The following is a 21674-nucleotide window of genomic DNA, read 5'->3' on the forward strand; positions in this document are numbered from 1 at the left end:
GTATAGTTGGTCTCAGTTTTACCCTTAAGCCTCTAGGAATTCTTTTAATCCTGTAATATTCTGCAAGTGTAACAGAATGTAACTCCAAAGATATCAGCTTTCTTTTTGTTCTTTCATATTCTTTTTTTTTTATATCCACTTCAGCAGTATTTCTTAGGAAGTTTCTTGAGCCTAGGGCTAGGAAAGTGATGTGGGCTGCATCAATGTCTGAATAGGAAAATGTAGAAGGTTGAATCCTCCATAGTAGTTTCACTCACTGAGGGTGCCCGTGATTCTGTTGATTCCATAAACAAAAAATAAACAGATAGAGTCCAGCACTATACCCATAGGTATTTTCACACACTGTGTGCTCGTCACTGTGGAGTATCAGCAAAAACTCCAAATTATACAGTCCATGCATCAAGTGTGACAGCACCACAATACATAAATGGACTGCACTCTCAAACCGGACTGGGTACACATCCCATGACCCTTTGCTTTGCCACCAAACTGTTATATATACAAACACACACACACACACATATATACATATATATATATATATATATATATATATATATGTACACACATCCTTGCAGTTGCTGATATGCTGATGAATGCAGATCTTCCATTGGAAGTGTTGATATACATACATACATACACACACACACACACATATATATATATATATATATATATATATATATTATACACATACAAATATTGCCAAGGTAGGGCCGAGCACTCAGTTACTGTATCCTCAGTGTCTTTTATATATATATATATATATATATATATATATATATATATATATATATATATATATATATAGTCACACAGTAAACAAATAGTGATAAAAAGTTTAACCCTTCTGTAGCAGTAACGCATAGGCAGCTTGTTTAAAAACTAGCAGTTACTACCATAAATGGGATAAGTTAAAGGGATACTAAACCCAAATCAGCAACTGGGTAGCGCTTGCTGATTGGTGGGTAAATGTAGTCACCAATCAGCAAGCGCTAGCCAGGGTAATGAACCAAAAATAAAGATACCAAGAGAAGGAAGAAAAATGAATAAAATTAGTAAATTAGAAAGTTGCTTAAAATTGCATGCTCTATCTGAATCATGAAAGAAAAGAATTGGGTTTAGTATCCCTTTAACGGAAGTGTGTGTGCATGTTTACAGCTGAATAAATATAAACTCAGATGTAGAAAACTGGTTGCGCATTTCATTGATAAAAATGTACTTTCCTCCGGCTAACTAATACTATTGAGATTCATGTATTTTTAACGAATTAATGATGAAAACATATTGACAGCCTGTTAACTCACAATTAGCACAATTACTGTATTTGGAAGCTAACCTTATTTGGAAATTGAATACACTTTCCAGCCCCTCTAAATAGTTCTGTTTCTGGTAAAAGGTAGAGCGAAATAGTTCACTTTTGCACATTTAAGTGACCCTAAGAAAAAGTTTCAGCCCAATGAAATGTGTTCATCTGCGCCTGGTCGTATTTAATATATCATGAATTAGTAGCAGACAGTAACTCCCAAATCACTTGGCTGTCTCAATGTATTCATTTAATTGCATCATATTATCTGCTTCCATATAGCAACAGCTATAGTCAGTCGTCACAAAATGGTTAAATCGATGTCTGTCTTGTTTGAACCCACTTGGGGAAAGGAGCAATACATAAGGAAAAATAAAATCACCGAAATAATTCTTAACTGCTAAATGTTACTGTTAGAATTAAAGCTTTGTGCTGTATTTGCTATGTGCAGCATTAGCTCTTCCCAATAGCTCCATTCATTATATGTAACTATGTATTATGTATTCCTATATTGATACAGTCTACTTGATCTATAATTTTATTAAAGTTCTAGATGATTTGCTAGCAGATTAACCCATTGGCTATAAAAAATAAGCTGTAACGTAGTGTTATACAGTCAATAGGTCAATTATTTTTATTCATATCTTCAAAATGTAAAAGGTGCAGTGTTCAGGACAAGTAGTTCCTTATCAGCAGTTAAGAATTAGTGCATGGTGCTTCTTGATGTGACGAACCCTCAGTCTCAGCTGCGCTGTACATCTCTGGGAATATTGAAGGGTATACTGCAGCTGAGCTGGGGGTGGGGGGAGGGATTTCCTCACCTCCAGTTCATTGCTGTTCTCTGCTCCGGTTCCCATCTACATATAAATCCTTAACACATTTTCTCTCTCTCCCTCCTCCCCTTTCCCTGTCTCTCTTTCTGCCTTTTTTTCTCTCCCCTCCCCCTACTTTGCTCTCTCCCCCTTTCCTCTTCCTATGTATCTGTTCTTCTCTCTCTATCCTCAAATTCTCTCCTCCTTCCTACTATTTTCCTTTCTTGTCTCCCCCTTGTTTGATTTTGGCTTCTCTTCCATACTAGCTCGCCGGGCCACCTTATTCACTGCTCACCCCTTAATGGCGACATCTTCAGAGGAGGAGACTGACCGGAGACCCATCAGGAGAGTCCGGTCAAAAAGTGACACCCCTTATCTGGCCGAGGCCAGGATTTCCCTCAACCTGGAGGCAGGTAAGCAGACCCTCCTTCTTGTCACTGCAGGGAGCTGTCCGCTATACGTGGTGCTGAAATGACTAGTCTCATACGCTGAGCCAATGTTCCTTTGTGTAGCTACTTCAGATAGGTGAAATCCTGTGGTAGCAAGTGTAATGGTACTATCACCAGATTTATTTTAAGATGTTACAGCTTTCTATATATCCATAAGTATTAATTTTCATCCAGAGTCATTCACTATGTCTAATACCTGGAAATTATTCTCCCATGTGAGCGATAAAAACCCCACAGTGTTAAATATTTATCTTGCTTTCCCAATAATGAATGGGAATTATACCTTAGGCTCCTGATCACATGTTCTAAGTTTCTGAACTGTAAATGTAAAGAAGCAATGACTGGAATGAACAAGTAAATGAAAGAGTAAGCGAGACCTTAGGTACAGTGATATGTTATGCCATGGCATGGGGATGTTGTGATTCTGGCATGTGAACCTCAAAAAGGAAGTGTTATCTGTGGCCTGTTATGACTTATTGTATATCAGTGACATAAGTGAGAACTTTGGTGATGTTTATTATAATATATTTTCTTTTCTTTAATGTGGAAATATAAATAATAGTTTTTAACACTACTAGTTTACAGTGAATACTGTAAAAAAAAAAAAAACAGCAAAAACAAACTTGCATTGATAAATCAGTTGTTTCACCAGAGTTCACTTGACTAAATCATTAATTGTAGCACATACTGTGAATGCAACTATTTCATTTTTTTCAATGAATACATTTAACTACAGCATTAGCTGGCTAGTGTTTATTGTTGCTTATGAGTTTTATATGTGCACCTTAAGAGGATCTATAAAATACAGTGAAACAGGAAACACAATATAATGTCTAGTTAATGTTTTAAATAGTTTTATTTTTAAAGTGTTATTTGGTTTACTAAATTATATTAAGCTGAGAATGTATATGATTATGAACTTATTAATAACATTCAAATGTATTAAATAGAAAGATAAAGATCAGTTATGTAATCTGACATTTTAAATGCTTCTAAACTCTATAGTTAATTATTGCTGAGAAATATATTATTGAGGAATACAAATGTAATTGTTAATGATTAAAAATTACACGATTAAAGCATCAAATCACAAATCTAATGTTATAAAATTATTTGTAAGCATGTTTGCTTGGTGGAATAAAAGGATGTGTTGCCATGGAGATTGGGTTGCTGTGGCTAGAAGAGAAATGCACACAGACCAGTCAATCAAACACTGAGTTTTGCAATTGTAGTTTTTTTTTCAGTCACGTCATTCTGTTCTAAGCAAATGAATTATATTTTACACAGACTGCCATTAATTGGTTGAACCAATGTACCACTTAGTTAATATGTACTTAGAGCAGTACATCTACATTTATAATTTAAGTTACATTTATTTTTATTTTATAACATTTGTTCGTTATAATTATGAATTTTTTTGCAAATTCTACATCTCAAATTCTACAGTGTGATGAAATACAGAATGTGATGAGGGTTTCTTTATATTGGGTACTTATTTGTATTAAGGGATCTCTAAAACCTGCATTAACTAAAATATCTATTCCAGTTTGGACTTTCCTGATTTATTAGATGTCTACCTTGGAAGTGATGAAATTGATGCATTAAATGCATAATTATGATTGCACACATTATTGCACACATTATTGCCACACTCCTGGGAAAGCTTTTACATTGTGTTAAAATGTTTTAAAATCAGGTACAGAATCTAAGCTATATTTTAGATGGACTTTGTTTACCATCACTTTTTAAGTTGTTCTTTGCAATATATTAATGCAGTAAAACTCCTAAAGTTTTTAATCAGCAACCCTACCAGGCTCAGCTTGATAATTTGTTTGCTGCTGTATTAAAGGGACACTGAACCCAAAAAAATTTTCTTTTATGATTTAGGTAGAGCATGACATTTTAAGCAACTTTCTAATTTACTTCTATTATCAAATTTTCTTTATTCTCTTGGTATCTTTATTTGAAATGCAAGAATGTAAGTTTAGATGCCGGCCCATTTTTGGTGAACAACCTGGGTTGTCCTTGCTGATTGGTGGATAAATTCATCCACCAATAAAAAGTGCTGTCCAGAGGTCTGAACTAAGAAAAAAGCTTAGATGCCTTCTTTTTTAATTAAAGATAGCAAAAGAACAAATAAAAATGATAATAAGAGTAAATTAGAAAGTTGCTTAAAATTGCAAGTTCTATCTGAATCACAAAAGAAAACATTTGGGTTCAGTGTCCCTTTAAGGAAATCACAATATATAAGTTGTTTTGAGTTCCTTGTTCACAATGAGTGAGCCAAGCACTTTTATAAGCACATTACATGAAAGGTAAAGGGTAAGGAATCATCCATGTTGTGGGTTATTTTTCCTTTTAAAATATATACAGTGTCCTTTGAAAATTAAATATAATAAATCTACAAATGTTTTTAAAATACTAAATGAAGCATAAAGAAAATCACAAATTTGAACAGTCAATCAATATGTTGCTTGTTTTAACTGTTAGATATATTTTTTTAAAAATATATGTTTTATATATCTCAAGCTTATTCAATTTCTGAGGTTGGAAATGGTCCAGTTTTGAAGACTGACAGTTGTATATATTGGAGGTATAGTCTAGTTTGGAGACTATGGGACCCCAGTGTTAGTTAATAGCACTTCACAGTGTTTCAACCTTGTAAGTTTTTTTTCTATTAATACTATTGTGGCCGCTTAGAAGCTACTAATCAATGTTGTACCCTCTTGTTGTTTTTGTTTAGCAGGGACTCGTACCGTACTGTCTATGTCAAGGAACATTTGGACTAAGATAATATTTTCCACTGTATGCACGTTTAACTTTTATTTTCTTCTGACTATTGATTTTATCTTTAAAAATTAATATAACTCTATTATTCCTCTGATATAGTGGTGCTCTAGAATTGGGTCTGTTTTTAGGTTAATTCAGATTCCTTGATCTGGTTTTTCCACACCCTTTTATCTTTTCCTTATTTTCCTGTGTATTAAGCACGTAAAAAAGGGTGGTTTAGCTTCTTTTTTTTTTAACACCAAGATCAGCACCATGTGCACACTTTGTGCATGAAGTTTACCTACCAACGGGTGTTCACCCACATCATGTACATGGTGCCAATCTTGCCTTTCTAAAAAGCTAAAGCCGCCTTTTGTCAGCAGCCTTTAGCATCGCAAAGTATCTTACAAAATACACCTTTGATATCCATGTCCCTTTTAAGTTTAAAGGCATACTAAGCCCATTTTTTTCCTTTCATAATTCAGATAGAGCATTCAATTTTAAGTAACCTTCTTATTTACTCCTATCATCATTTTGTCTTCGTTCTCTTGCAATCTTTATTTGAAAAGCAGGAATCTAAGCTTGGAAGCTGGCCCATTTTTGGTTCAGCACCTGGGTAGCGCTTGCTGAATAGTGGCTAAATGACACCCTTCTGTATTAGGTTTCTTTCTTATGATACTCTAAAAGCTGGGAGAATAGTTTGTGCCCCATACTTGTTACAGAGACACAGGAGGATCATCTATTCACGGTAACAGCAGCAACGGTCTCCAAGATCAGTCATTTGTCCCAGCTTGGCTTCAGCTAAACATGCATTTGTTCTGAGAGATACTGACAGTATGAAGCTGCATGCAATGTGACGAATGAAAGCTTAAATGTTAATCTCTTATCTAGAAAAGCATCTTTTTAAAAACCCTTTTTACCACGATTGAACACCTTCCACTGAGAAAGTAAAGGCTTTGTATCTTTGGGGAGCGTTTGAATTTCTCCCATTGACAATGACAGTAGTTATTAATAGTTTTGTATGTAAATTATTTTGATTGTCAAATTTTTTTGTTGGCTTCAGATTTAATATCTTCAATCCCCTAACAATTTAACCAACTCTATAGGCAGTGGGCCCCTACAGCACAAACCTGCAAACAGAGAAACAAATATAAAATGTTGTACAGATTCAAAACATGACCCAGAAAATATATACACATAAGAAACAAACACAAGACTTTCATTCACTGTAATGCATGTTGTGTGAACACATTTCAGTGTTCATTGAACTAAACTACAACCGTAAAAAATAAAATTTATGCTTACCTGATAAATTTCTTTCTTTCCATGACGTCATTCCAATTACTAGTGGGATATTTACTCCTGGCAAGCAGGAGGAGGCAAAGAGCACCCCAGCAAAGCTGTTAAGTGTCAGTTCCCTTACTCATAACCCCCAGTCATTCAGCCGAAGGGAAATGGAAAAAGAAGATAACACAAAGGAGTGGGGTCGTGGACTCTCCATGTCCAGAAAGAAAGAAATTTATCAGGTAAGCATACATTTTATTTTATTTCCTAAGACATGGAGAGTCTACAATGCCATTCCAATTACTAGTGGGAACCAATACCCAAGCTAGAGGACACAGAATGAACAGGGAGGGAGAACAAGACAGATAGACCTAAACAGAAGGCACCACCGCTTGAAGAACCTTTCTCCCAAAAGAGGCCTCAGCCGAGGCAAAAGTATAAAATTTGGAAAATTTGAAAAAAGTATGCAGAGAGGATGCCTTGCAAATCTTTTCCACAGAAGCTTCATTTTTGAAAGCCCAAGAAGAGGAGACAGCTCTAGTGGAATAAGATTTAATTCTCTCAGGAGGCTGCTGTCCAGCAGTCTCATAAGCAAAACGAATCATACTTTTCAACCAGAGGGAAAGAGAAGTAGAAGTGGCCTTCTGACCCTTACACTTTCCAGAGAAACAAACAAACAGGGCAGAAAACTGGCAAAAATCCTTAGTAGCCTGTAGGTAAAATGTGAGAGCACGCACAACATCCAAGTTATGCAGCAGACATTCCTTATGAGAAGAAGGATTAGGACAGAGAGAAGGAACAACAATTTCCTGATTAATATTTCTATCTGAAACCACCTTAGGGAGAAACCCCAATTTAGTACGAAGGACTGCCTTATCCGCATGAAAAATAAGGTAGGGTGAATCGCACTGCAAAGCTGAGAGTTCAGAAACTCTCTGAGCAGAAAAAGTAGCGATAAGAAACAAAACCTTCCAAGAAAAAAAAACCTTCCAAGATAACAGCTTCATATCTATGGAATGCATTGACTCAAACAGAGCCTGCTGCAAAACTCTAAGAACTAGGTTAAGGCTCCAAGGATTCTGACCAGGGCCTGACAAAAAGATTGAAAATCTGGCACATCCGCCAGACGTTTATGTAAAAGCAAAGATAATGCAGAAATTTGACCTTTCAGAGAACTGACTGACAACCCTTTCTCTAGACCATCCTGGAGATAAGATAAAATTCTAGAAATCCTGACCCTACTCCAAGAGTAGCCCTTCTATTCACACCAATAAAGGTATTTACGCCATACCTTATGGTAAATTTTACGAGTAACAGGCTTGTGAGCCTGAAGCATGGTATCAATTACTGACCCATGCTTAGCCAGAACTAAGCATTTAATCTCCAAGCAGTCAGCTTCAGAGAAACGAGATTTGGATGCAGGAAAGGACCCTGAGTTAGAAGGCCCTTCCTCAGAGGTAACCTCCAAGGAGGAAAAAATTACATCTTCACTAGGTCTGCAAACCAGATCCTGTGAGGCCATGCAGAAGCTATTAGAATTACAGACGCTCTCTCCTGTTTGATACGAGCAATGACTCGTGGAAGGAGAGCAAACTGAGGAAACAGGTAAGCTAGAGCGAAATCCCAAGGAACCGCCAGAGCATCTATCAGGGCGGCCTGAGGATATTTTGACCTTGAACCGTACCTTGGAAGCTCGGCGTTCTGACGAGACGGCATCCGATCCAACTCCAGCACCCCTCACTTGAGGGTTTACCTGGAGACGACCTCCGGGTGGAGACCCCACTCACTGGGATGAAAAGTCTGTCTTCTCAGAAAACCTGCCTCCCAGTTGTCCACTCCTGGAATGTGGATGGCAGATAGAAGACAATTGTGAACTTCCGCCCACTAAATAATCCGAGCCACCTTCTTCATTGCCAAGGAACTCCAAGTTCCTCCCTGGTACTGGAACCTGATAAACCGGGCTAAGGACAATTGAGGCCAAGCCATCAGAGCATTGAAGATTGCTCTCAACTCCAAGATCTTTATGGGGAGAGAAGACTCCTCTTGAGTCTATAGGCCCTGATCCTTTAACGAGTCCCAGACTGCTCCCCAGCCTAGCAGCCTGGCGTCCGTGGTCACAGTCACCCAAGAGGGTCTCCATAAGCATGTGCTCTGAGACACATGATTCTGAAAAATCCACCACAAGAGAGAGTCTCTTGTCAACTGGTCCAGATCTATCCTTTGTGACAGATCTGAATGGTCTCTGTTCCATTATCTGAGCATGCATAATTTGAAAAAAAGTACAATAATCACTTAGTGAATGAGTATGTGACATTAAAAAGTGATAAACTAAATAATACAAAAAAGGATTATGATGATATATAATATATAAGTATATGGGTAATCAGTAGGAGTCCTCCTCAATTCCAGTGATTCAGGTGGTTCAAGTGGTTACTTGCCTCAAAAACAAAATTAAAAAAAATATGGTGCAATACAATTTGGTGAAAAAGAGATATTTGCTTCACAACAATAGTCCCACCAATGGGTTACTCACACTTTTTTGAGGTACAGGCGCTAGGTACAGGCCAGTTATCTCTCCCACTTAAAGCCTTGCTAGTGGTCCGATACCCGAGTGTCTGTATTAGCGTATACCTTTGTGGCTTTTTATAAATTGTATGTATTTTAATAAATATCTTTTTACCTGAAGTAGCTGTTTGCAGTTGGTATATACTAGTTACCTAGCAGTATAAAACCGGGTGTGCACCTGTACCTAGATGGCCGAACAGTAAACTGTAGAGAGAGGCAAGAAGAGATAAGTTTGGACTTTCTGACCTCCGTCAGAAAAATATTCATAGATAGGGAAGCTATGATGGTCCCTAAGAAACACACCCTTGTAGCTGGAACAAGGGAACTCTTCTCCAGATTCAGTTTCCATCCGTGGGAACGTAGAAAAGACAACAAGATCTCTGTATGAGAGTTTGCTTGTTGAAAATATGGCACCTGAACCAATATTTCATCCAGGTAAGGCCCCACCACAATTCCCTGAGACCTGACAACTGCCAAGAGAGCCCCCAAAACCTTTGAGAAAATTCTGGGAGCTGTGGCAAGGCTAAACGGAGGAGCAACAAACTGAAATTGCTTGTCTAGAAAAGCAAATCTCAGGAACTGGTGAGGATCCCTGTGGATGGGAATATATAAGATACGCATCCTTCAGGTCTAGGGTAGTCATGAACTGACCCTCTTGGACCAAAGGAAGAATGGAACAAATGGTTTCCATTTTAAAGGACGATACCCTGACAAACTTTTTGAGATACTTTAGATCTAAAATGGGTCGAAAAATGTCCTCTTTTTTGGGAACCACAAACATATTTAAATATAATCATAGACCCTGTTCCTTCACTGGAACTGGAACAATCACTCCCAGGGAGGAAAGGTCCTGAACGCAGCTTAAGAATGCCTCTCTTATTACCTGATCCGCAGATAACCTTGAGAGGAGAAATCTGCCCCTGGGAGGATGAGATTTGAATTCTATTTTATAACCCTTAGATACTATGTCCACATTTGGGGCATCTTATATCCATGCTTGACGAAACAAGGAAAGTCTGCCCCCCACTTGATCCAATCCCGGACTGGGGGCAGACCCTTCATGCTGACTTAGTCTCCAATGAGGGCTTTTTTTATTGCTTCCCCTTATTCCAAGTTTGATTGGGTCTCCAAGAGGACTTGGACTGCTCTTGCTTGGAGGAGGGAGGAGAAGACTTTTGACTTTTGAAGTTACGAAAGGAATGAAAATGAGAACTCTGACATCCCTTAGCTCTATTCTTTTTGTCTTGTGGAAGAAAGGCTCCTTTTCTACCCGTAATTTCAGAAATTATCTCTGCTAGACCAGGACCAAACAGGGTCTTACCCTTGTAAAGTAGCAACAGGAGCTTGGATTTGGAGGTAACATCAGCTGACCAAGATTTCAGCCACAGAGCCTTGCGGGCTAGGACAGTGAAGCCAGACATCTTGGCTCCTAGTCTAATAACTTGCATGTTAGTATCAGAGATAAAGGAATTGGCTAGTTTGAGAGCCTTAATCCTATCTTGGTTCTCCTCCAACGGAGTCTCCTCTAAAATCAATTCGGACAAAGCATCTCACCAATAAGATGTTGCACTTGCTACTGTGGCAATACAAACTGCGGGTTGCCATTGTAGACCCTGATGAACATACATTTTCTTTAAATAAGCCTCCAGCTTTTTGTCCATGGGATCATTAAAAGAACAGCTATCCTCAATAGGAATTGTGGTTCTCTTAGCCAGAGTAGAAATAGCCCCTTCTACTTTAGGCACCGTGTGCCATGAGTCTCGAATGGAGTCAGCAACAGGAAACATCTTTTTAAAAATGGGAGACGGGGAGAAAGGTATCCCTGGCTTATCCCATTCCTGTGCAATGATCTCCGACAAACGGTCTGGAACAGGAAACACTTCCACAGAGGAATGAACATCATAGTATTTGTTAAGCTTACTAGATTTCTTAGGGTTGACAGCGACAGAAGAATCAGAGTTGTCCAAAGTAACCAGTACTTTCTTTAGCAGTAAACAAAAGTGTTCAAGCTTAAATCTGAAGTTTACTTCTTCAGAATCAGTCAAAGGATTTATACTGTCCGAATCTGATATTTCACCCTCAGAAGCTAACGAGGTATCCTCCTCAACCTGCGCAGTAGCAGATGGGACAGACACCTTACACTCAGTTAAATGTTTAGATTTTCTCTTGCGCTTCTCCATCATGGGAAAAGCAGATAAAGCCACAGATACCGCAGAAGATATCTGTGTGGTAAAATCTATTGGCAAATAAACTCCTACAGGAGGCTGAGAGGAACTGTAGGGCACTGTATGTGAAGCCGTTGAGGCTTGGGACGTGTGAGGAGAAAGCTGTGACACTGCCTGAACAGCATCATCCTGAGAGACATTAGGCTCAGAAACAAGTAATTTGTCTTTACATTTTAAAGCTTTTTCTAAACATGAGGAACAAAATTGCATAGGTAAGACAATTTGGGCCTGCAAACATAATAAGCATTTATCAAAAGGAACAGACTTCTGTTCATTATCCATAATTGATAAAGGCCCAAAAAGTAAGGAATGTCACTTTAAGAAAAAAAGTATTTTCTTCAAAACGCTAGGCAAATAAATAAAAAAATACACCTCTACACCTCAGAAGCTGAGGTGCCCTACCGTAATCTTCAGAGACTGAACAAACTGAGGACTATCCAGTCAGCCAGACGATATCTCACAGCCGCAATGAAGAGAAACTTAAAGAAATGACACCGCTCTGCTCTCAGAAGCGGAAGATCAGGAGGTCACGTGAGCGGGATTAAAAGAAGCCCAAATCCTTGCTTGCAGGGAAAAGTACCCAAAAAAGGAGTAAAATCTTCAGACACCAACTTCACTTCCTCCATTGACAGAGGCAAAGAGAATGACTGGGGGTTATGGGTAAGGGAAGTGACACTTAACAGCTTTGCTGGGGTGCTCTTTGCCTCCTCCTGCTGGCCAGAAGTATCCCACAAGTTTCATCCCAGTGATTTTTTTTACATTATCAAATTGTGCACAGGTTTTTTTTATATGCACGCTTTCTGAGGCACCAGTTACTAAAGATCATGTGCAAACGTTCAGAGTGTATATGTATATGAGTTTGTGATTGGCTGATTTGCGTCACATGATTCATGGGGCCAGCAAATTAAAGTAAAATTTGTCATAAAAAAAAATCCACTGCTCATTTGAAATTCAGAGTAAGTGCTATTGCATTGTCATTTTATTATTCACCTATTGATTGTGCAATTCTACTATATTTAAGGGTTCAGCGCTATCCAGGGTTCTGAATAAAAAATGGTCCGCTCCTAAGCTTAGATTCCTGCTTTTTCAAATAAAGATAGCAAGAGAACGAAGAAAAAATTATAGGAGTAAATTGGAAAATTGCTTAAAATTGCATGCTCTATCTGAATCATGAAAGAAAAAAATGTGGGATTAGTATTCCTTTAAGGAAGGAATTCATATTGTAAAACTTGAAGCACTTCTCAGTAGCTAGCCATTTATCTTTTTAAAATGTACTTATTTTATTAAAATATTAACAAAATAAAATATGTATGTAAAAACGCTTATTCTGTAAGCAGTGCTGATATTTCATCTTTTGTTTTACTTATATAAGGTAACTATAAATAAAACCATTATGCTCATGTTATCAAAGTTGCATTGATCTTTCTATTAGCAATATATAAATTCTTAAAAGGACACTGAACTCAAATTTTTTTCTTTCCTGATTCAGATAGAGCATGCAGTTTTAAGCAACTTTCTAATTTACTCCTATTATCAATTTTTCTTTATTCTCTTGCTATCTTTATTTGAAAAGAAGGCATCAAATTTTTTTTTTGTTTAGGACTCTGGACAGCACTTTTGTATTGGTGGATGAATTTATCCACCAATCAGCAAGAACAACCCAAAAACATGCTGGAATCTAAACTTACATTCTTGCATTTCAAATAAAGATATCAAGAGAATGAAGATAATTTGATAATAGGAGTAAATTAGAAAGTTGCTTAAAAATTTCATGCTCTAACTGAATCACGAAAGAAAAAGTGTGGATTCAATGTCCCTTTAACCCTTCACGTGACTGTCTAAAACTCCAAAACAATGTTCTCATGTATAGTTCATAATATATATAGTTCCTTTTTGTTTTGTAATGTAATGCAGTTTTTTTCTCATCTTTTGTTGCACATTTAAAGAAATTAGGTAATATGTTGTTGTTGGTTTTTTCCAACTGGTATAAATTCAGATTCTCTTTGACAACCTGTCTTCTCTCCCCAAATATTATGTCATTCTGTAACCTAGTTTCACTAAGAATTGAGAAATAAGGGAGATTTAGCAAATATTCTACACAGAACATAGGAATTTGAGAGACTGAAGATGCTGGGCCAATCTTAGTACATTTCTGGAACAGCTTAAAGGGACAGTTTACTCAAAAAATGTCTCCCCTTTAATTTGTTCCCAATGATCCACTTTACCTGCTGGAGTGTATTACATTGTTTACAAGTATTTCCATTACCCTTATATTGGCAGTTAAAATAGTTTATTTAGCCTTTGGTATCCCCACCCATCCTGAAAGTTTTTGGCCTCCAGGCCAATCTGTCTTAATCCAGACAACACTTTTTGACTGATTACTGACTAGCCTAAAGTGTTTTCTACTGGTACATTGGTTTTGTGTATGGGCAAAAAACAAACTGATATTGCCCTCCCACACTTTATTGGGTTACAGTGTCATCAAACAGATACACATGCTACCTGCTCAATCAAAGTAAAAAAAAATAAGTTGTAAGCACTTTTACACTAATAAACATCAGCCGGATTGATCACTCCAAAAACACACGTGCCCACTATACCAATGTATCTCTATGTAACCTATTAGCATCACTACTCACTAGTTAAAGTGATCAATTAACATACAAGCTCTTCAAACACACAAATTCATTATTTTGTTTGCAGATTTATGTGTCATTTTTGGTAGGTAAAGACTTTGAGCTTCAGAGGTATTAACAGTAGAAGGGTTTTAGAAATGTAATCACTGGAATAGCATATTGACGGTAGCACCTTAAATTCAGAAATCGTTATCTTCCAAAAACAATTTCAGGTTTGTGGTCAACCCATAAAGGGACACTGAACCCTATGCTTTTCTTTTGTTATTCAGATAGAGCATGCAATTTTAAGCAACTTTCTAATTTACTCCTATTATCAATTTTTCTTCAATTGCTATCTTTATTTGAAAAAGAAGGCATCTAAGCTAAGGAGTCAGCCAATTTTTGGTTCAGTATACTGGACAGCACTTGTTTATTGTTGGGTGAATTTATCCACCAATCAGCAGGTTATATATATATAACACACTCACATGAAGTACCCTCAAACAAATATGAGGTATGATGCATAAAACGATAGTGCAGATCCAAAGTGTCCCTCTTATTACCAGTCTGTATCCTGCAGGCTGAGACAAGTCAACTCCGTTAGCAGGAACTGTGTAATCCGGCACCAGCAAATTAAGCAAGTTCTTAGAAACACCAACTTTTAACAGTAACCACGGACTCTGTGAAGCACCCCCTGAGCCGGCTAAAGGGAAAATGCTTCAAAACTGATCTTGTAGTGTAATGGGCATGGCCTAACACGTTTCATGAGGCCTCCTCACTTCGTCAGCGGCAGTTTTGAAGCATTTGTTTATGAATACTATACACAATTTATATTAACTATATGCTATTTTCTTGTGGCGCTCATGTGTGTTTGCACATATTAGCTGAGGTAACTGAAATAATAAAAAAAAAGCTGGTGTGGGTTTCACTTCTTCTAAGCTTTTTGAAATCTATATATAATTAAATGTCCATCTGCCCTAAGACGCTTAGTAAATTTGGTATCTTCCAAATGCATTTTGATATTGCATCCACTAGTGTCTTACCAGTCTACATATTTAATACTGTATAGATGACAACAAATTATTTTAAATAGTTTTACTTTTGTGTATTGAATTTAATTAAATTGAATTTACATTATCATAGCCACTATGAGATAGATGATAGATAGATACAGTGGGTATTAAAAATAATCACCCCCCGTTGAAAATAATCACATCATGTTGCTTTGCAGCCTGAAATAAAGACAGACACAGTTTTTGTTTATCCAGTTGTAATTACTCAGTGCAACTTATAACATCCAAGTGAAAGATATAACACCAACATGTCAGGCAAAAATAAAGACAATTCAAAAACAGAATCACTGAGTTGCAAAAAGGATCACCCCCTTGTGTCAGTATTTTGTTGAACCACCGTTTGCTTTAATTACAGCCTTTAGTCTGTTGGGATATGTCTCTACTAACTTTGCACATCTAGACTGTGTAATATTTGCCCTCTATTCTTTGCAGAACTGCACCAATTACGTTAAATTTGGTGGTGACCATTTGTGGACTGCAGTCTTCAAGTCATGCCACAGATATTCAATGGGGTTTAAGTCTGGGCTCTCACTAGGCCATGCAAGGACATTCACCTTTCTCTCCTTCAACCACTGCATGGTCATTTTTGCTGTGTGCTTTGGGTCATTGTCATGTCGGAAGATAAACCTTCTTCCCATTGACAACTTCCTGGCACAGGGCAGCAGATTTTCCTCAAGAATTTGATGGTATTTTGCCCCATCCATTATTCCTTCTATCCTGACAAGTGCTCCAGTGCCTGCTAACAGGATAACAGGATATTACCACCTCCATGCTTTACTGTATGGTGTTATTTGGATGGTGAGCTGTATTGGATTTCCTCCAGACGTATCGTTTGGTGTTAAGGCCAAATAATTCAATTTTAGTCTCATTTTACTATAACACCTTTTTCCATGTGGCTTCGGAATCTCATAGTTGTGTTATGGCAAAGCTCAGTCATGACTGCATGTGGTCTTTCTTGAGGAGTGGCTTTTTTCTTGCAACCCTCCAATACAAGCCACATATGTGGAGAATTTGTGATATTGTTGTCACATGCACACAATGACCACTCTTTGTCATAAATTCCTGCAACTGTTTCCGAGTTGCTGTGGGCCTCTTGGTAGCCTCTCTGACCAGTTTCCTTCTGGCTCTTTCATCCAGTTTGGAGCGACGTCCAGATCCAGAGAGGGTCTGTGTTATACAAAATACCTTCCGCTTCTTAATAATAGACTTCACTGTGCTTCTAGGCATTGATAAATGCATTGAGAAATTGATATTTTCTTGTATCCATCTTCTGACTTGTGCCTGTCCACAACATTATCCCGGAGATCTGTTGACAGTGCCTCGCCACCCATAGTTGATTGTTTGCTTCAGTTGCACTACCAGGTACTGAGATGATCCAGGAAAGCTATTTTCATGCTGAGCTAATCAATATGCCCACAGCTGATCACAGTTGAAGGTCAAATGGTTTTGTGTGTGCCATTGAGAAGGTGATTAGCTACACCTGATTGAGTTTACAAGTAATTTTAGGAGGGGATGATCCTTTTTCCAACTCAGTGATTCTGTTTTTGAATTGTCTTTATTTTTTCCTGACATATTGGTGTTATCTCTTTCACTAGGATGTTATAAGTTGCACTGAGTAATTGCAACTGGATAAACAAAAACTGTGTCTGTCTTTATTTCAGGCTGCAAAGCAACACAATGTGATTATTTTCAAGGGGGTTGATTCTTTTCAATACCCACTATAGATAGATAGATAGATAGATAGATAGATAGATAGATAGATAGATAAACAGAATTATGATATTCCACATTAAATGGTAACATCAAATATGGTAATCAGTACAATTAGAATAACATTTAATATAATTGTATCTATTGTGTTTTGAATGAGTGAGAGACTGCATAATCAATAAAGAGCATGTGACAACTTTGAACAACTCCAGCACAGTATTTATTTATAGTAATATACTTGTTGACAGGTTAATAAAATCGATGATGCAATGGACATCCGAAAATAATTACTGGACAGAGAGCTGAAATATTGGATTGTCCACTTTAATACTAGATAAATGCCACTTCCTAGTACCATATTTCAGGGGTGTATAAGCAAGGGGAAGGAAATACCCCTGTCTGCCCTTGGGATGACTATGCATACTGTTTAAGGTATAAGGAGATTTCTGTTTGATTTCTTTAGAACTAGAATACAGCTTGCCCAGCTCCACCATGTGTTACCCATAGCTCTAGAAACAATTTTAAACAATCTTTTTCACTTTCTCAGTACAGGGATTGTAATTAGTGCTCTATCTATTGTGCTTTACTGACATGAACTCTAACATGTACAACACAAAAGAAGATGCCTACAAATATTGTCAGAATGCAAATTAAATGGATGATGTGATGTATTCATGGGATTGATTTCCAGCAGAATAGTATGATTGGACAAAGGAATATTGAGATCCCTTTGTAACTGCATCCAAAGCAAAACTAGAAAGCATGACAAGAGTTGTGTTCTTTTTTTTTCTTACCTCTATTTCTAAGAACTAGAAAACACAGAATTTAATGGTGAAAAAAAGTCCCTTAAAGGGACAGTCTAATCAAAATTAATATTTCATGATTCAGATAGGATATGCAATTTTAGACTTTTATTGTCATATTTGCTTTGTTCATTTTGGTATTCTTAGTTGAAAGCTAAACCTAGGTAGGTTCATAGGCTAATTTGTTAGCCCTTGAAGGCCTCCTCTCATCTCAGGGCATTTTGACAGTTTTTCACAACTAGAGGGCAATAGTTCATGTGTGCCACATATATATATATATATATATATATATATATTTATATATATATATATATATATAACATTGTGCTCATGTCCGTGGAGTTACTTAGATGTCTGACCAACTATTAGCGAAAAATTTCTAGTTTTGACAAAGGTAAGCAGGTTAAAAACGGCAGACAGGAGAGACAACGCTGCTCCTGCTGGACCCCCTTTAACCCATTTTTAACCTGCTTACCTTTGTCAAAACTAGAAATTTCTCGCTAATAGTTGGTCATTCATGGTGCCTACTTAAGACTAATAGTTAAAAGTTAATCAGCCCTCGGATTGTAAGGGCTTAGCTTACTTCAGACATTTACAAGTGGGCCCATACTGATCTATATATTTATAAGCATATAAATAATTATTTATGACTGGGTTTAAGTGTTTTTAAATTTTCTTTCCGCTACTACTGTGTGAATGTTGGTTCCTAGTTGCATTAATAAAGACTTAAAGGTATGAATGTTATGGAACTTTTTAAATATATAGTGTAATCTTTATCTGAATCCATTATTTGGAGTTCATATGATATATAATTTGTGGCAATCTCTGCTGTGAATCCTATTGTATTCCTCATACAATTAGTTTTTCTAGTTGTTTAATACTCAAAACTTATCCTACATGTAAAAGAATAATAATGAAATTGGTTAATCTTTTTGTGACTTTTTTGGCCAAAAAAATTGTAATGTTAGAGCTGATCAATCGGATTTAAAAACTAACAGGAAATGTATCATGGTCAGTGCCACATGGTTAATCCATGAGGATTATTGTTTAGTGGATGATATGGATAACTCCTACATCTGGAGAGGGAAACACTTTCATAAACATGGAAACACAACAAAAATATTTTTTTTCTCATGACAAACTCATTAATTAAAATACACTCTTTTAGGTGAAACAAGTAAAAAAAAAAATACGGGGAATATTACACTATTAAACAGAGAGACACTGGATACTTAATTGTGCATCACACATAAAATGTCATCCAGTTATCAATTTTTCCTAGGAAAAAAAAATATTTAACACATATCACCTGATCTATTCCTGTTATAAATGTTTATTGTAAGGCTATTTTAATGATAGGCTTCAGAAGGCTTTGCATAGAGCATAGTGATCTAGGTTATATGCAGAGGAGTCGATTAATACTCTATTTAGCCCATGGGCACACAGTATAGCATCTAATTAGCTGTATTGCCAGAGTCTTAAAAACAGAAAAAAACAGACTTGCAAGGAGGCTGGTAACCAGCATCAAAATAACAAATAGCTCTTGAAAATGTTTGGGATGAGTGGAAGGTAAATGTTTTGTAGTCTGTGCTGCGTTGCTTTTAAAGCATTGGGTTTACTAATGGTTTTATGTTTTCCTTTTTCTTTAGTGATTACTAAGAGAAAGAAGCCTCTATTTATCAAGCTGTCAACCGCAAATAAGCTGGAATTCCGCAGCGTATTTGTGGCGAGCCTGATTCGCCTTAGTTATCAAACCCTACAAACCTGCAAAAGTGGAATTTGGTGACGTAACATACGATCCGCCGGACTCAGTCCGACACAGATCGATGCTTACGTCACTCCAGATGTTCTGAACGCAAGTTATCAAATAACTAGCAGGCACTATTCCGGCCCAGCGTACCTGGTTTTCAATCCGCCGCCCTAGAGGCGGCGGATGCCATAGGAATCAATGGGAGTCTGAAAGCAGCGAAAGCTCATGTTCGCTGCTGCCCGATATCCCATTGATTCCTATGGTAATGTCTAAACCTAACACCCTAATATGTACCCCGAGTCTAAACACCCCTAATCTTCCCCCCCTACACACCCGCCACCTACTTTATACTTATTAACCCCTAATCTGCCCCCCTACACCGCCGCCACCTACATTATACTTATTAACCCCTAATCTGCCCCCCCACACCTCCGCCACCTACTTTATACTTATTAACCCCTAATCTGCCCCCCTACACCGCTGCCACCTACATTATACTTATTAACCCCTAATCTGCCGTCCCAACACCGCCGCCACCTAAATAAAAGTTATTAACCCTTATCCCGCCGCTCCCGGACCCTGCCGCAACTAAATAAAATTATTAACCCCTAAACCGCCACTCCCAGACCCCGCCGCAACTAAATAATGTGTTTAACCCCTAAACCGCCGCTCCTGGAGCCCACCGCCACCTACATTATATTTATTAACCCCTAATCTTCCCCCCCTACACTGCCGCCACTATATTAAATTTATTAACCCCTAAACCTAAGTCTAACACTAACCCTAGCACCCCCTAACTTAAATATAATTTAAATAAATCAAACTAAATTATTCCTATTTAAAACTAAATACTTACCTATACAATAAACCCTAAGATAGCTACAATATAACTAATAGTTACATTGTAGCTAGCTTTGGATTTATCTTTATTTTACAGGCAAGTTTGTATTTATTTTAACTAGGTAGAATAGTTACTAAATAGTTATTAACTATTTAATAGCTACCTAGTTAAAATAAATACAAAATTACCTGTAAAATAAAACCAAACCTAAGTTACAATTACACCTAACACAACACTATAATTAAATTAAATCCCTAAATTAACTACAATTAAATAAATAAAATTATCTAAAGTACAAAAAACCCCCACTAAATTACAGAAAATAATAAATAATAATTACAAGTTTTTTAAACTAATTACACCTACTCTAATCCCTACTCTAATCCCCCTAACAAAATAAAAAAGCCCCCCAAAATAAAAAAAACCCTACCCTATACTAAATTACAAATAGCCCTTAAAAGGGCTTTTTGCGGGGCATTGCCCCAAAGTAATCGGCTCTTTTACCTGTAAAAAAAAGTACAATACCCCCCCAACATTAAAACCCACCACCCACACACCCAACCCTACTCTAAAACCCACCCAATCCCCCCTTAAAAAAACCTAACACTAACCCCCTGAAGATCACCCTACCTTGAGAAGTTTTCACCCAACCAGGCCGAAGTCCTCAACGAAGCCGGGCGAAGTGGTCCTCCAGACGGGCAGAAGTCTTCATCGAAGCCGGCAGAAGAGGTCCTCCAGACGGGCAGAAGTCTTCATCCAGACGGCATCTTCTATCTTCATCCATCCGGCGCAGAGCGGAGCGGGTCCATCTTCAAGACATCCGATGTGGAGCATCCCCTTCCATCAACGTCTTCTTCCCGAATGAAGGTTCCTTTAAATGACGTCATCCAAGATGGCGTCCCTTGAATTCCGATTGGCTGATAGAATTCTATCAGCCAATCGGAATTAAGGTAGGAAAAATCCTATTGGTTGATGCAATCAACCAAAAGGATTGAGCTTGCATTCTATTGGCTGATTGGAACAGCCAATAGAATGCGAGCTTAATCCTATTGGCTGATTGGATCAGCCAATAGGATTGAACTTCAATCCTATTGGCTGATTGCATCAACCAATAGGATTTTACCTACCTTAATTCCGATTGGCTGATAGAATTTTATCAGCCAATCAGAATTCAAGGGACGCCATCTTGGATGACGTCATTTAAAGGAACCTTCATTCGGGAAGAAGACGTCGATGGAAGAGGATGCTCCGCGTCGGATGTCTTGAAGATGGACCTGCTCTGCGCCGGATGGATGAAGATAGAAGATGCCGTCTGGATGAAGACTTCTGCCCGTCTGGAGGACCTCTTCTGCCCGGCTTCGATGAAGACTTCTGCCCGTCTGGAGGACCACTTCGCCCGGCTTCGTTGAGGACTTGGGCCCAGTTGGGTGAAGACTTCTCAAGGTTGGGTGATCTTCAAGGGGTTAGTGTTA

At 37.7% G+C, this 21674-nt stretch overlaps 1 protein-coding gene across 1 annotated transcript in view; it reads left to right on the forward strand.

Moving 5' to 3' along the window:
• Positions 1–2353: 2353 nt before the first annotated feature.
• The window catches only part of PHACTR1 (phosphatase and actin regulator 1), a 723510-nt gene continuing 704189 nt past the window's right edge, over positions 2354–21674 (forward strand). The window contains exon 1 of the mRNA XM_053714748.1: positions 2354–2531. Coding sequence (XP_053570723.1) covers positions 2420–2531 — 112 coding nt within the window. The 5' untranslated portion in view covers positions 2354–2419. The remainder of the gene's footprint in view (positions 2532–21674) is intronic.

This window comes from Bombina bombina, chromosome 5 (assembly GCF_027579735.1).
Source record: "Bombina bombina isolate aBomBom1 chromosome 5, aBomBom1.pri, whole genome shotgun sequence".
NCBI lineage: Eukaryota > Metazoa > Chordata > Amphibia > Anura > Bombinatoridae > Bombina > Bombina bombina.